Source organism: Eutrema salsugineum, unplaced genomic scaffold (assembly GCF_000478725.1).
Source record: "Eutrema salsugineum unplaced genomic scaffold, Eutsalg1_0 scaffold_20, whole genome shotgun sequence".
In the NCBI taxonomy this organism is placed as follows: domain Eukaryota; kingdom Viridiplantae; phylum Streptophyta; class Magnoliopsida; order Brassicales; family Brassicaceae; genus Eutrema; species Eutrema salsugineum.
The window spans coordinates 1,343,837-1,359,574 of NW_006256828.1; the positions used below are offsets into that span (position 1 = coordinate 1,343,837).

Consider the following 15,738-nt stretch of genomic DNA (forward strand, 5'->3'; position numbering starts at 1 on the left):
ACGCTGCTTTCCGAATCTAGCTTCGTTTCCCGACCCTAAAAAAAACCACATTACCGTTACACCGAGCCTAATTTAAATACCAAACCATCACTCACTCTCTCTCTCAAACTCATTTCTCTCTCAAATCTCTGTTTCTCTTCAATGGCGACGAAACTCATAATCAAGAAATCAACAAAATCAATCAACCGTCACCAACGAAACTACCTTCTCCGTCACCGGAAAACCCAAATCGGATGCACACCATCTCCGGCGACGACCACCGTAATCGCCTCCATCAACAAATCGATCTACAAATGTCACCGAAGCATCCTCTGCTTATTTTCCCGCCTCGAATACCGTCCCAGAACCAAAGGATTCAAAATCCTCAAAACCCGATCCGATTCCGATTCCATTTCCAAACCGGCCGGTTATCGAGCTCCGTACTCGCTAATCCACGACAGATCCGGTAAATCATTCGACGAGACGAAGAAGACGATCGTTCTAGATCTAGACGAGACGCTTATCCACTCGCAATTGGAGAAACCCGATGTACCGTACGATTTCGTCGTGAGGCCCAGAATCGACGGTCAGATCTTAACCTTCTTCGTGATCAAACGGCCAGGAGTCGACGATTTCTTGAAGAAGATCGGAGAAAAGTACCAGATCGTCGTTTTCACGGCGGGTTTGAGAGAATACGCATCGCTCGTGCTCGATAAATTGGATCCGGAGCGGCGCGTGATATCGCGAAGCTTTTACAGAGACGCGTGTAGCGAGATCGATGGGAGGTTAGTGAAGGATTTAGGGTTTGTGACGAAGGATTTGAGGCGCGTGGTGATTGTTGACGATAATCCAAACGCTTACGCGCTTCAACCGGAGAACGCGTTTCCGATTAAACCGTTTTCTGATGATTTGAATGATATTGAGCTGAAGAAGCTTGGTGCGTTTTTGAATGGTGATTGTGATAAGTTTGAAGATATGAGAGTTGCTTTGAAAGAGTTCGTTGGAAAAGATGAATGATTTTTTTTTTGGGGGGTTAATTTATGAGTTTTGATTAGTTGATTTTGATTATATTTTGTATTAGAGGATTGATTAAAAAGAAGACAGATGAACAATAGCTTGGTTTGTTCAATGTCTTTGTGTAAAATTTCCTCATGAAATGCAATTTGTTTGTATTTGTTTTTTTTGATTAGTGTTTCTCTCTGGGTTTGGATATAATTATCTATAAAAAAACCATTTGTATTATGTAGATGTAGTTAAAATATTATATTTCCTACAAGTACAACAATCAAATTGATAAAATGAACTAACTCCTCAGGATTCAGGAAACATTCAATTGATTTTAGTCTGGAATGTGGTCATTTGGTTATAACACACAAAAATAAGACAAAAAGTTAATTACACATAAAATTATAAGGAGCTCAATTATAGAAATAGGCTTTTTCGTCTAGGGCTTTTTCAAATTTTTGAAATCTTACAGTCTTAAGCATACAAATATTCAACTAAACGGATTAAAGAGTCATTTGTAAGGCCAACGGGAAAATTAGCTATTTGAAGAGAAACTTTCGTTTGAACTATACGATTTTGATTTTGGAGTTGTTTCGTTCGATTATGCTAAAGAATAATTAAGTGTTTTGATGTTTATTTCGCTCAATGTTTTCGGCTTCTTCGCTACAGTTGTCTTTACACTTGAATTGCTTTTTTATTTTTTCTTACTCCTATACATATATTCACTATTATTACGTTGTGGAATGTTTTTACAAAGACAATGTTTTCTTCCCATTTTATTCAGCCAAATTTTCTGGATGTTTTTTTTAGTCAATCTAATTGGTGCCTTTTTAGTGGGATCAATTGAGATGACTCATTCCACCCATTTTTATCCCACATTTTGCTCATCGAGTTACGGCCTAAATATAACCAAAATCGTGAACTCACATGCATACGTGAACAAAGACTATATAAACCCTAGATTGGCACAAGGTTCCATACAGCACAACACGTACAACATCTAAAGATTAACCATGAAGTTTTATGGACTCGCCATAGTTTTTCTATTAGCGGTTGCGACGACTTGCAAAGCTGATGATGAAATTACTTGCGAAGAGAACGAGCCATTCACATGTAGCAACACTGATCGATTTAACAGTAAAAGTTTTGGAAAAGACTTCATCTTCGGTGTTGCATCTTCTGCTTACCAGGCATTTAGCAAAATCACACATGCATTATTGTGTTACCATACCTCACTGTTGACGTATGAATAAAAACCCATTCAAAAACACTACAATCTAACGTTGCATGGTTGTTTCTTTTCATTTCAGATCGAAGGAGGCAGAGGTCGTGGTGTTAACGTTTGGGATGCATTCAGTCACCGATATCCAGGCATGTCGTTTGCATGGTTACATATATATGAGAGGACTAAAGAAAAATGTCGGTTATATGTATATGTATTTGTAATTATTATCAGAGAAAGCCGGAAAAGATTTGGCGAATGGAGACACTACTTGTGAGTCATATACGAGATGGCAGGTTAATCACCCTCAGTATATATATATACTCACTGAATTATCTATCTAACTACATGTGGATTGACATACGATTGTATACGTAAAATGCAGAAAGATATAGACGTTATGGACGAACTCAATGCTAATGGCTACAGATTCTCCTTTGCGTGGTCAAGAATCATTCCAAGTATGTACACATTTTATCAAAACCCATGTATATATGTTGTTTTATTCGATTGTGATTGTTTAAAAGAGCAAATATACATGAGCAGAAGGGAAGGTGAGTAGGGGAGTGAATAAAGGAGGTCTTGAATACTACCATAAACTCATAGATGGCCTCATCGCAAAGAAGATAACACCTTTCGTTACCCTTTTCCACTGGGACCTTCCTCAAACACTGCAAGATGAGTATGAAGGTTTCTTGGACCGCACGATCATGTATGTTACTTGTGCGCCATGCCATGCTTCTTATTATGGAGAGTGTTAAAAGAAAAAGAAAGAAACATGTATAGATTTGATCTAGTTACATACATTAATGAAATGATTCTATAATATATGCGCAGAGATGATTTCAGAGATTACGCAGATCTATGTTTCAAGGAATTTGGTGGGAAGGTAAAGAACTGGATCACAATCAACCAGCTGTACACAGTGCCTACGAGAGGCTATGCAATCGGAACAGATGCACCAGGTCGATGTTCTCCTGCGGTTGATGAGAGATGTTACGAAGGAAACTCTTCGACAGAACCTTATATCGTTGCACATAACCAGCTTCTTGCTCATGCCGCGGTGGTGGATCTTTACAGGACAAAATATAAGGTGGATCTTTACAGAACTCTAATTAACTACATGTCTGATACTAACTATATATCGTGACCACATGCAGTTCCAAGGAGGGAAGATCGGACCTGTGATGATAACTAGATGGTTTCTTCCATTTGATGAGACAGATAAGGCCAGCATAGATGCAACTGAGAGGATGAAAGAATTCTTCTTTGGATGGTACATATATTATATATATATATATATATATATCCAAAAACGTAACATTATTGATAGATGTTGTATATATAAACCAACTAATGAAAAAATGTATGTACATGGATCAGGTTCATGGAGCCTCTAACAAAAGGTAGATATCCAGACATAATGAGGCAAATTGTGGGAAGTCGACTTCCCAACTTCACGGAAGCAGAAGCCAAACTCGTAAAGGGTTCATATGATTTTCTTGGTCTCAACTATTACGTCACTCAATACGCTCAGCCAAGTAATAACATAGTTCCTCCGGAAAAACACACTGCTATGATGGATTCAGGCACAACGCTCACATGTACCACTCTATTTTCACTTAGTTACAACTTACAACTTTTCTATATTTATAATATATACTTTGTTAGTGACCATAAGATATTTCAACTTTGTGTTTGCAGATAAAAATGCACGTGGTGAACTAATTGGTCCACTGGTATATGCATGTTCCATCACTATTCTTTTTGATTCATTTTGTCTAAACCAAATAGTAATATCCGAATAATCTTCTGATTTATATTTGCTTCCCTTTCTAAGTTCTCTAAGGAAGAAGACGAAACCAAAAACAGCTATTACTACCCAAAAGGCATTTATTACGTAATGGACCACTTCAAAACCAGATACGGTGACCCTTTAATCTATGTCACCGAGAACGGTTAGTAGTACCACGTACTACATGCATGCTAAGTGACTAAGTGTATTTCAAAATTTGGTCCAAGAAATTGACTCAAATATTTGTTCATGTACTAATGACGGTTTAATTAGGAATTAGTACCCCCGGTGAAGAAACCCGTGAGGAGGCTGTTGCCGATTCAAAGCGGATTGATTATCTTTGCAGCCATCTATGTTTTCTCCGTAAGGTCATCAAGTGAGTGGATGCTAGCTACTAATACTCTTTTTATATGCATACATACATGTATGATATTCATCATCAAATCGTACGTACGTCTTTAATGCATGATTGTTCTTGTTTTCAGGGAGAAGCGTGTCAACGTGAAAGGATACTTTGCATGGTCTCTTGGAGATAATTATGAATTTTGCAAAGGTTTTACCGTCAGATTCGGACTCAGTTATGTTAATTGGGGAGACCTTGATGATAGAAACCTCAAAGATTCTGGCAAATGGTTCCAGAAGTTCATTAACGTTAATTCTCCTGCCCAAGAAGACTTCCTCCGCTCAAGTATCTCATCTCAGAATAAGAAGCTCGCAGATGCATGAACCTCTTTTTCCCCATCAACATGTCCAGCTCACTCTTTCTGCTTGCTCCATGGATGATAAGACCGTCATTATTCCTAAAACTCCATTAAGGGTTCTTATGTGTTTTTTATTATTAAGTATGGAATAAAAATCCACTTTAAGAAACTCATTACTTTTAATGGTGCATTGGTAAAACTTTCATAAAGTTTCTTAAAGAATAAAAATATTTAAAAAAATAAATTTGAAACAAAGATTAATTTGAAGCAAACCGGTACCCTTGAATCTCTCTTCCATCAATCCATCGATTCCAGCAGCCATCTCCGGAGTCAAGTAATTGCTCCAATCTCTGACCTTTCCCTTTCTGAAGTATGCACTTTTCGGATAAAAGCTAGAAGGAAATGCCTTCTATGTGTTTCTTAAGCGTCTCGAAACTGCAAAGATTCACAACTTTCTCAACAGCTTCTTCCTTCTCTTCCTCAGCTGTGAATCCACATCCCATAAACTCTGCTAATCTCTTCACATACGGCAAAGGATCAGCTCTCATCTTCTCGTACTTGAGGAACATGGTCTGATCTGGATTCTCTTGGTAAGCTTTCCAATACGACAAGACATGATCCAAGAAAGGACTGTACATAGACAAACCTCGGCAAAACATAGCAAAAGACTCCTCAAGAGTATTAAGAGGGCCATTGTCTTTTGGAAGAGGCTGCACTATCCAATTACCACCGTACTTTAAGCGAACATGAAACATTAAGATCAACTCATTTCCGATCAAAGAGAATGATAGAAACCATAAATCAAACTTGTTATCATTGTCTATTACAATGATCTATTCATATTATCAATCACTAAAATCATTCAGAACACATCAACAAATCCTCCATCCGTAAACAAGTTCAAGATATATATAGAACATAAATCAAAATTGAAACCGATGAGAACCGTAAACTAATTCAGATGAGAATCCTCCATCCCTAAACTAATTCAAATGAGAATCCTCCATCCCTAAACTAATTCAAATGCTCCAATTAAGCAAATCAAGGGAAGAAATCGAACCAAACTCTAAAAAAAAAGAAGAAATAACAGAGATTTATCTTATCGGTGAAATCGATGGATATGCAGAGACCTCCGACATGTCGGTTTCACCAAAAAAGAACCGACGATGCTTCGCCATAACGGACCGGAGGTGACGACTATGGCGACTGATTTCTGGTCGGAGATATCGACGAGAGAAATTTTCTTCGGGCAAAAAAAATTGCAGAACACAAAATGGTCGATGAAGAGTCGACCCAGGAAGAAAAAAATCGCTGATGTTTTTACACCAATGCTCGTGACAGCTGTCCATGAACAACCGATTCTTCAGACCCCAAAATAAGAAACGGTTTTTCTAATTTTAAGCCATAAAATATTTTTTTTTTTTAAAAAAGACTTAAGAAACCTAATGAAGATCTCCCGAAGGCCGTGTTTCTTTTGTTTATCCCGATGCTCCATCCAGATTCAACATCCAAATTAAATTAGATTTTGCATGCTGAGTTTCGCTATAAATTGTCCTTTTTTGAATTTGTAAAAAAGAAAAAATTGGATACAAAATGTATCAAATGACAAAAAGATGCTTTAAAAAAAGTTTCATCTATAATTGAATTAGTTTTAGAATGCAATCATTTTTTTAAAAAAATCATTTCATAGTAAATTATTTATCAAGTTTAGTTATACAATTCTAAGAGAAATCATGTTTTCTCGGGAAAAATAGATTTCATGTTTTAATGGAAAAAAGTGATTTATGTATATTTGATAAAAAAATCAAGATTTATATGGTTTTGGCAGAGAATAAGATTCTGAATTTTTAGTGAGTATTTGACTGTTTTGACAGGAATATGTGTTTTTCTTTTTAAAAAACTTGATTTTACAGTTTTAACGGAAACATGATTTGTGGTTTTAGGCTTTTAGCGAGAAAATTAGATTCTACATTTTTGAGGCTAGTTTCTTGCATGAGTAAAGGGCCTGATAAAACAATTCTCTCATGAATATCTTCTAAGGCTTAATGAACATTCTTCTAACTAGTTGAGACTTTCTCGTTGGCAAGAAACTAGCGTCGACATGGTCGCTCCCTTCACACTATGCAGCTTGTTAATTTCATTGAAACCTCGAAACAATTGATTACCATTCGCTCGTTGGATGCTGACAATTAAAATCAAAGATTAAAAAAAAAAGAGCTCACATCCTATCTCCATTTTGAGAGTTCACTACAAAAATTTTGTTTTCTAATAATTTTTTTTGACAAAAAAAATTTAAAACATTTCTCATTTGTGCATATCATAGACAGTGCCGTGTCTAGATTTTTAGAAGTCTAAGGCGAACTTTGTATTTGTTTTCGCCATATATTTTTTATAAATTTTATTTATTAACAGTAATTTAAAAATCTTATTTCACAAAATTATAACTTTAAAACATTTTTTTAATGTACTTAAAGTCATTTATTTCATTTTACATGTGTATTTGTAATATGATATATAACTCTTTAAATGTAAAAGCTTATGATTTTTAGTTCAAAAGAAATTATGAAAACATACAATTTTGTTTAGAAACTTTCCTAGAATTATTAATCCTACAACTTAATCATACAATTTATCTACTAATAATGATTAAACAAAACATAAAATTAATTCAAACTACTAGATCATCTATTCATATAATTTATATAGCCTTCAAGTTTAGAAATTTTGTTAGTGGCCTAAGGCAAATACTTTTTTTTGAACAAGGGAAGACACTGCTCTGATCATAAAATACGTATGGATCATGCTAATCTTGGTTCCAATTTTATCAGATTTTCTCGAAGGAACAACATTTTCTAATATGGTTTTCAATATTCTTCAAACTTCAAAATACGACACATCCTATTGTAAAAAGTCTTTTTATTGAATAAAAATTAAATTTAAAAAAAAGAAGTACGATGCTATTCAAGACGCAAAGAAGCAATGTCAAGTGTGCATTCTTCCTATCGATTCTCATGATATTTACAACTGTTTACATTCCATTACAACATCTTATAACGATCTCTATAAGAATTTTTGCAAAAGATGCAAGAATATATATGATCAGTATTTAAATTTAACCAAAATTAGTATATGGTAGTAAGTTTGATAAAAAATAAATATGGTGATAAGTAATCACTTTTTTTGTCATGTTCAATTAGTAATATAAACATATTTGTTAATGGAGAGAGATTTCTCGTTGATAAATTGTTTTTTATTTATAAATATTGAAGATAGAGAGAAGAAGAATAAAAAAGAGACTGATAATAAAAATAAGACCACCAAACCCGTCGAGTTGTTGTGTTGCCATTTCATATAGCCAAAGGCAAAGCAAAGCCTCTCAAATCCTCAAAAATTCGAATTCCCCTTTTGCTTTACGTTCTTCTCTCTTCGTCTTTCTCCGAAATTTTGTTCCTTTAATCTCAAGAATCTGTCCTTAATCTTCAATCAATCAAATAGGCTTTTCAAGGTTTGCTCCCTATCGGGATCGGGTCTATCTTCTCCAATTATCTGGTACGTTTGATCAAAATTCCGCATCAGGAACATGAGAGGACAAGAACATCAACTCATTTGGTGTTCGAATTGTTGATTGGTTCTGTCTGTTTTGTAATTACCGGAATCAAAAAGTGTGGATTAGATAAGAAACAGGGTTTAATCGAATTCTTCTATGTTGCTTTTCATTTCGATTTTGGCTTAATCAGGGGTTTTGCGTTAAGGGTTTTTGTGGATTCATTTGAAGAATCGTTTTTAAGTTAATTTCGAAGCTTATAAGGGAAATTCCTTGGTTTTTTTTTTATTCTGAATTATGTGTGTTTCTTAAATCTTGAGAGATCCAGTTTTATCGAATCCTAAAATGGAATTGTTGAATTAAAAGCTTTTTTCTTTTGACTTGATTGCATTTTGGAATTGAGATCGTATGGTTTTTTTATTCAGGTTTGGTCACAACTTTCAGAGATTTTTTTGATATGGATGAAAACAGTGGAGGTTCAAGCTCACTTCCACCTTTCCTTACAAAAACATATGAAATGGTAGATGACTCTTCCTCTGATTCAATCGTTTCTTGGAGCGATAACAACAAAAGCTTCATCGTCAAGAACCCAGCAGATTTTTCCAGAGACCTTCTTCCAAGATTCTTCAAACACAAGAATTTCTCCAGTTTCATCCGCCAGCTTAACACATATGTAAAGTTCCTGACTTTTCGTATAGTTTTGTGTGCTTTAGTTAATGAACTAACATTTCGTGTTTTGTTTGTTGTATAGGGTTTCAGAAAAATCGATCCTGAGAAATGGGAATTCGCAAATGATGACTTTGTTAGAGGCCAACCTTACCTTATGAAGAATATACATAGACGAAAACCGGTTCACAGCCACTCGTTACAGAACCTACAAGCGCAGAATCCTTTGACGGAATCAGAAAGACAGAGCATGAAGGATCAAATCGAGAGACTGAGAAAGGAGAACGAAGTTCTTCTCGCGGATTTACAGAACCAAGAGCAAGAACGGAAAGTCTTTGAGCTGCAAGTAGCCACATTGAAAGAGCGGTTACAGAACATGGAGCATCGTCAGAAATCGATCGTATCATATGTTTCACAGGTTTTGGAAAAACCAGGACTTTCTCTGAATCTCGAAACCCATGAGAGAAGAAAAAGAAAATCACAAGAGACTACTTCTCTTCTTCCTCCAAGCCGGTCAAACGCAGAGCAGGTCGAGAAGTTGGAGTCTTCTTTAACGTTTTTGGAGAATCTTGTGACAGAATCATGCGATAAGAGTGGTGTGCATTCATCAAGCATGGATCTTGATGTGAATGAGTCAACTAGTTGTGGCGAGACCAGACCCAAATCAACAAAGATTGATATGAACTCAGAGCCAGTTACCGTGGCTGCTCCAAAGACAGGAGTTAACGATGTCTTTTGGGAACAGTGTCTGACAGAGAATCCGGGATCGATCGAACAACAGGAAGTTCAGTCAGAGAGAAGAGATGTCGAAGCGAGAAATGGCGGTAATAAGATTGGAGATGGAAGGACGTTTTGGTGGAATTCGAGGAATGTAAATAACAACATTACAGAGAGAGCTTTGATATGAAGCGCTTGTAAAATAGTGAGTGAGATCTTTTGTCTTGTGGTTCATCGTTTACTCTGTTTCTGTAAAAGCTATTGTTTTGAGACAAGAGTAAGATTGATGAATATATAGGCATTGGCTCTAAATTGATTTTTTTTCTTCATAATCTTACCCAAAAAAAACTTTTTTTTTTTAATGTTTTAGACTTTTAGTCACCGAGTTTGGGAAAAGAAGAATAACATTCCAGAAAAAAAAAACTCCGATGCCGGGAATCGAACCCGGGTCTCCTGGGTGAAAGCCAGATATCCTAACCGCTGGACGACATCGGATTTGATGTTCGGTATTGTTATATTAAATATATATTGAATCTGTTACAATTCAATGAATTAGATCATTTTAGTTAAGTTAGTTTTTTTTTTGTCGTCAAAAACAAATCGTTATTTGGTAAGTTGTTAGTTGCAAATTATAAAAGTTTGAGATCAAAAAACATAAGTTGAAATTAGGGAAGATAAAACTCAAACAGAAGAAACAAACGGAAACTAAAACTACAATGAAAGGATGAAAAAAGATACTCAAACTTAAACTAAGGTCTTTATTTAAAAAATTATATAGCTACAAAGATTACATTAAAAATCTGCCTATAATCAAAGAAGAAAAAAAAAAATTAAAAACTCGCTATCTAGAAGGAGATTTCGTTGATAAATAATTCCCACACGAGACAAGCTTCAACAACGAATGTAATCGTACCCTTCTCGTTCTCACCTTCAATCGCCAAAGCTACAATTTAAAAGTTTTCATTAAGATCCAATCGTTTTTCCTAAAGATGAAAACTTTCGTGTAGAAAATGAAAGGTTTTGTTTTGTTTTTTTTTTTGTTTTACCTTGCGACGTACGCTTCTTGACGCTTTCCAACATATCAAGCTTCTTGATCTAGATTCAAGTCTCCTGCACAAAAATGAAACGACTTATCAAAAACAAAAACAAAAATATTAAGAAACCAAATCGAAGTAACAAGTTTTCGGTTTAAATATTCTTACAGATTCTCATGTTCAAGCTTCTCTGCAATCGACACAGCTTTGCGTTTTGACCAACTGTTTCCTTCACCTTGTTTAATCACTTGAGCCAACGAGACTTTTCCTCTCACAATGCTCTGGTTCTGCTGGTTCTGGTTTCGGTTTTGGCTAGCTTCCAAGTGTTTCCTCCTAGCTCGAGTCATTACAGATTCAGATTCATCACCCACTTCAACGATTTCGCTCTCAAAATTGTTTCTTGTGTCTTTCTTTGACTCAGTTCTGATCTCAAGAGCGACCGGAGATCCAAGAACCGCTTCAAACGCTCTCACAATATGCTCTTCGAAATTCTCAGCCGTTGATTTCGCTAACGGCGAATTCAACATCAACTGCACCGTAGGAGCTGCAACACACTAACAAAGTTTTAGAATCTATTCATCGACATAGAAAAAAGCTTTCTTTGATATGAAATGCTTGCTCTTACCTGAACCAATACTAATCGAAAAGATCTTGCCTTCTCTATAAAGAAACTCTCTTAAACCATCAACACGAACTTTATCTAGAACCGCTAACCAAATATCTTCAACGGAAGGTCGGTTCTTGCTACTAAAACCTTGACCACCACGATCCATTAACGGGCTAGAACTAGGCTGAAGCATGTATCGTTGATCAGGAGCTAGCTGGAGCAACGCAGCAGTGAGCCAAGTTAGTTTATCGTTTGATACTCTCAACTGTTTCTCTGATTCGGACAGCGTTTTTAAAGCTTGTCTCAGCTTCTCCATATCTTTTCTAGACACTACAACAAAAACAAAGAAAACAGTTAGTTATTACAGTTACAAGTATCTCTCGTTTAGTATATGTAAGGAATGTTTGAAAACTCACGTGGTTGTTGCCGGAAAAACTTTCTTTTATGTTGATCTTTAGCTAAATCATAGCTTCCGGCGAGGATATCTGTTATGATGGTTGCAAGCTGTGACATTAAAGCTAATGGTTCTACTCCGGTTTCCATTATTGTTCTCAGATTCTTCACTGTGTTCACAGTATCCGCAGATAAGGCCAGATCAAGAAGATCAACTAATTTCTCATCAGAGACTAACCCAACCTGAAAAATTCAATCACAATGAGTTCACAAAAAGAGAACTCAATGGAAATTATACAAAAGTTTTGATCTTTACCATTTCTTGAACTAAAGGAACAGAGATTCTTGTTCCAAGCAAACTCAGCTGTTCTAAAGTCATCTCTGCATCTCTCAAAGAACCATCTGATCTCGAAGCAACAAGCTTCAAAGCATCTTTATCGATATCAATCTCTTCCCTCGACGCAATCCGTTGCAAAGAGTCGACGATATCTGCATCTTTAAGCTTAGGGAAAAAGAATTTCTGGCACCTCGAGACTATAATGTGAGGCAAAACATCAAGAACAGAGCAGACAAGAACGAAGACCACGCGAGGAGGAGCTCGGTCCACAATCTTCGAAAGCGCATTCCAACAATCCGTTGACATGGTATCGCAATCATCGAATATGAACACAAGGTGCTGCCTTTTCTGCTGAGAGATCATCATCATATCATCGGAAAGTTTCTCAAAGTCGAAACTTTTCACAGGACCCATCTCTCGAATGTTCCGGTTCTTACCATTATCATAAGAAACACAAGAGCTGCATCTCCCACAAGGCTTTGACTGTTCCATAGAATGGCAATTCAAAGCTCTAGCGAATGTTTTAGCACAAGAGGTTTTTCCGGTTCCGTTTGGACCGTGGAACACATAAAGAAGCCCTACTCTTCGTTTAGCAACAGCGTTAGACAGAGCTTGTACAACCAGATTCTGTCCCACGAGGTCACGGAATGTTCTTGGCACGTACTTCTGCGTAAAGCTTTGGTGTCGTCGAGCGTTTCTATAGCTTCGTTTCTGACCAAAGTCTGAATCTTTACCGTTCTTGAGCAAATCGTCAGCGAATAAACCCAATTCTCCAGAGTAATCATGCTCCCAACCTTCATTGTCTGCACTATCGACTAAAAGGGGCAGATCAGATTTGGTGAAAGAGGAGCTTGAATCAGAGAGCATTGGCATATCGGTTTCTCCTTTCTTTCCTTTTGAATCAGACATTCCACAAGATAAACTCCGACCAGCTATATCGAGGAATGTTTTGCCTCTATGATGAATTCTCGACCAATTAAACGGAATTCCACAACCGTTGTTTCTTGGATCACCTCTAGTCATGTTCTGTTCTCTATACCCTCCTTCTTCTTCTTCTTCCTTATACTTCTCACCAACATTATCTCTAACATCACTTGCCCTTCCTGCTCTCCTTGTTCCTCTAAATTTCCGCCTTTTACGACCATTACCACGCGCTTGAGCATTACAAGAAACTAAACCATCAGTATCACCTAAAACCTCGTTTAGCTGATCAGACAGAGTCTTGGCAATAGCCTTAGCCTTGTCTTTCGATCTCGATTTCACTGAAGCAACACTAAAAGCCTCATCTTCGACTCTATAACTCTTCCTACTCGAGCCTTCAAACTTTTCATCAGAAGGAGTGACTTTAGATGTTCCAAAATTCACAATCGGTGACGAACTAGTCAGCCTAAGACCAGATTTCTTAACGACATTCTGATGGTCAACAGATCTTCTTCTTCCTCCTTTCTTATGAACCAAACCTTTCGAATCAGCGATCACAGAAGGCGAATTCGGGCTCGCTGATGGGTCTCTAAGTGATCTTGATCTCTGAAGAACGACGAGATCTCTCATAAGAAGAGACCGGTCATTTAAAACCGGACTCTGTTTGTTGTTGTGCATATGGTTCTTCAAGTGAATACAGTTGGTTAAGTGGATATGGTTACGAAGATGCTCACCGATGTCTCCATTTGCATCTTTCAGAATCCGTGAAGAAGTAACCCTAGTAGTAGTCATGATCAGACGAAATGTTCTGTTCTCTTTGACGGAAATTTGTCGAAGTATCTATAGAAGAACCAAATCGAGGTGTATCTCATTTTCTTGTATGAAGATCTTTGAACTTTCTAAATTTGATAATAACACCCAAAATTTCCCCCAAGAATCACTGAACTTTCCAAAACAATATAAAAAAATTACAGCTTAGAGAAACCGTAATGGTAAAATTATCAAAAAAAAAAAAAATCACAAAATCAAGAGGAGGTAAATGAAGAATGAATTGGAAACTGAAGGACTTATTTGAGCAAACCAAGAAAAAGTGAATTTTTCGAGCTCTGTGCGTTGAAAACCACTTCAAAGTAGAAAATAAGAAATCAAAACTAAACCCAGAATGCTATGATAGTCTTCAAAAGCTCTGTTACTTTGGTACAAAAGATTCAAACTTTTCTACTGAGACCAAAACCAAAAAAAAAAAACCTGAAGGGTTCGTTTCAAAGAAAGAAGATAAAGAGAGAGAGAATGAGAGATTGAAAGTAGGAACCCACCACCACAGAGCAATAAACAGCAAAAAAAAGGAAGAAAAAGAACGACACCGTTTCTTGAAAGAAGTCACAGATGTCTCTCTTCCCTCTTTTCTTTAACCAAACTTTCACATGAAGAACCTGAGGGCTTACTCTGGAGAAAGCGATGTGTTTTGGCAGGAAAAAGTAAGAAAAACACTGTTTTCGAGTATATAGAGAGAGAGGTTTTGATGGGTTTTTGTTTTTTTTTTTTTAGATAGAGAAGGAGTGGGAATCTTGAGAGAGAAAGGGAAAAGGTTTTTGAGATCTGGTTTACAGACACGAACATAGAGACATTATAGAGAAAACAGAGCACATTGCCAATAAAGCGGTTTGTCCGTTTGCGGGAATTGAACAATCAATAAATAAAAACAATGGTGACAAAGAAATACTCCTACTAGGCTACTACACATTTAAAAACAAAACATTAGATCATCTCTAATAGTTAGCACCCTTAAGGGATATTTAACCATTTTTAAATTAGTATTTTTGAAGTTTTGTTGTTTAAGCACTTCTCCTAATATGTTATTTTTTTTCAGGGTCCAATGGGAGGTGTTAAAAAAAAAGTGCTTAAGAACTTCTTTTTTTTAGTTTGAATTTGTGTCTTTTTTTTTATCTTTCTTGTTGTTGTGTCTTCTTCTTTGATCGTTCTTTCTGATACCTATTTTCCACTGTCTTCCTAATTTGCAAGCTGATACAATTAAACAAAAATCAACCATAACGCTCTCTTTTTTTATAGTCAACTATCAACTATGATACTCAAAACCCCAAATTGCAGAAAATCCAAAAACAAACATAAAAACCTGATTTAAACAGCACGAAATATCTCGAGAGAAATAGAGGCACCTGTTAATAGCACCGGTGTCGCTTCGAGTGACGAATCAGGCGTAGTCAGTGTTCTCTTGGACGTACTTCAAATCCTTGTCGGAAAACTCAATCTCCTCTTCGGGTACCTCCGGTGGAAGCTGCGGATTATCAAGCTTCCGCAACAGGAACCAATTCCTGCTGAAAGAAGCAAATCCATTCACTATTCAAAAATCAATGTTGTCGAAAATTACAAAAACCCGTAATCAAATTTGATTTCCCAACTAACCAAAACCCTGCTGAGTCTTTGCACTGGTGAGTCTTTGTTTCTGTTGAATCGGCGGAATTAGCTGCTTCGACGAGGGAGGATATCTCTGAACCATCGATCGATAAAGTAAACATCAACCTGGGTTTCTCGCCGGAAAAGCGATGATAACAGAGGATTTCTCACAGGAAAAGATGGGGAATAAGCATGAAGATCAAGCTGGGTAATCTCTCAATCGGCTCTCTCAATCGCCAAAAGAATCGAAGGTCGGCTTTGGAAACAGAAGGAGAAAAACGACTTGGGAAAAAAAATTTGATCGGTGAAAAATAAAGGGAAAAGGTTATCCCGCATGAAAAGAAAAAAAGAAAAAAAAATTAGACCAATGAGAATTGAGCACATTATCGATGCTTAAAGGTG

At 36.5% G+C, this 15,738-nt stretch overlaps 5 protein-coding genes and 1 non-coding gene across 7 annotated transcripts; 3 read left to right on the forward strand and 3 right to left on the reverse strand.

The window, feature by feature from the left end:
- Positions 1 to 112: 112 nt before the first annotated feature.
- Positions 113 to 1,070, forward strand: LOC18015925 (CTD nuclear envelope phosphatase 1). Its single transcript, XM_006398189.2, has one exon. The coding sequence runs from the start codon at positions 142 to 144 to the stop codon at positions 994 to 996; it is 855 nt and encodes a 284-aa protein (XP_006398252.1). The 5' UTR covers positions 113 to 141; the 3' UTR covers positions 997 to 1,070.
- Positions 1,071 to 1,967: 897 nt separating this feature from the next.
- LOC18015926 (myrosinase) lies at positions 1,968 to 4,727 on the forward strand. Its single transcript, XM_024155253.1, has 12 exons — positions 1,968 to 2,174; positions 2,295 to 2,355; positions 2,441 to 2,502; positions 2,592 to 2,667; positions 2,753 to 2,918; positions 3,044 to 3,299; positions 3,367 to 3,482; positions 3,590 to 3,810; positions 3,911 to 3,945; positions 4,047 to 4,164; positions 4,275 to 4,377; positions 4,487 to 4,727. The coding sequence occupies exons 1-12, from the start codon at positions 1,998 to 2,000 to the stop codon at positions 4,725 to 4,727; spliced, it is 1,632 nt and encodes a 543-aa protein (XP_024011021.1). The 5' UTR covers positions 1,968 to 1,997.
- A 137-nt stretch (positions 4,728 to 4,864) lies between these two features.
- LOC112086395 (cytosolic sulfotransferase 18-like) lies at positions 4,865 to 6,026 on the reverse strand. Its single transcript, XM_024155264.1, has 2 exons — positions 5,833 to 6,026; positions 4,865 to 5,436 (listed from the first exon to the last, which is right to left on the reverse strand). The coding sequence occupies exons 1-2, from the start codon at positions 5,878 to 5,880 to the stop codon at positions 5,095 to 5,097; spliced, it is 390 nt and encodes a 129-aa protein (XP_024011032.1). The 5' UTR covers positions 5,881 to 6,026; the 3' UTR covers positions 4,865 to 5,094.
- A 2,002-nt stretch (positions 6,027 to 8,028) lies between these two features.
- LOC18015928 (heat stress transcription factor A-4c) lies at positions 8,029 to 9,899 on the forward strand. The gene is made up of 3 exons (XM_006398192.2): positions 8,029 to 8,251; positions 8,672 to 8,919; positions 8,998 to 9,899. Exons 2-3 carry the CDS (start codon positions 8,704 to 8,706, stop codon positions 9,817 to 9,819), a joined length of 1,038 nt encoding a protein of 345 aa, XP_006398255.1. The 5' UTR covers positions 8,029 to 8,251; positions 8,672 to 8,703; the 3' UTR covers positions 9,820 to 9,899.
- A 153-nt stretch (positions 9,900 to 10,052) lies between these two features.
- On the reverse strand, positions 10,053 to 10,124 carry TRNAE-UUC. The gene has a single exon. It is a non-coding gene; the product is annotated as a tRNA-Glu (tRNA).
- A 245-nt stretch (positions 10,125 to 10,369) lies between these two features.
- LOC18015929 (protein STICHEL-like 4) lies at positions 10,370 to 14,784 on the reverse strand. 2 transcript variants are annotated; one of them, XM_024155362.1, is made up of 7 exons: positions 14,238 to 14,784; positions 11,980 to 13,861; positions 11,687 to 11,906; positions 11,289 to 11,600; positions 10,832 to 11,207; positions 10,676 to 10,739; positions 10,471 to 10,572 (listed from the first exon to the last, which is right to left on the reverse strand). In XM_024155362.1, exons 2-7 carry the CDS (start codon positions 13,711 to 13,713, stop codon positions 10,471 to 10,473), a joined length of 2,808 nt encoding a protein of 935 aa, XP_024011130.1. In that variant the 5' UTR covers positions 13,714 to 13,861; positions 14,238 to 14,784. The 2 variants fall into 2 exon arrangements, with proteins under 2 accessions (XP_006398256.1, XP_024011130.1); XM_006398193.2 differs by lacking the exon at positions 14,238 to 14,784 and having other exon boundaries at positions 10,370 to 10,572; positions 11,980 to 13,713.
- Between the last annotated feature and the right edge of the window lie 954 nt (positions 14,785 to 15,738).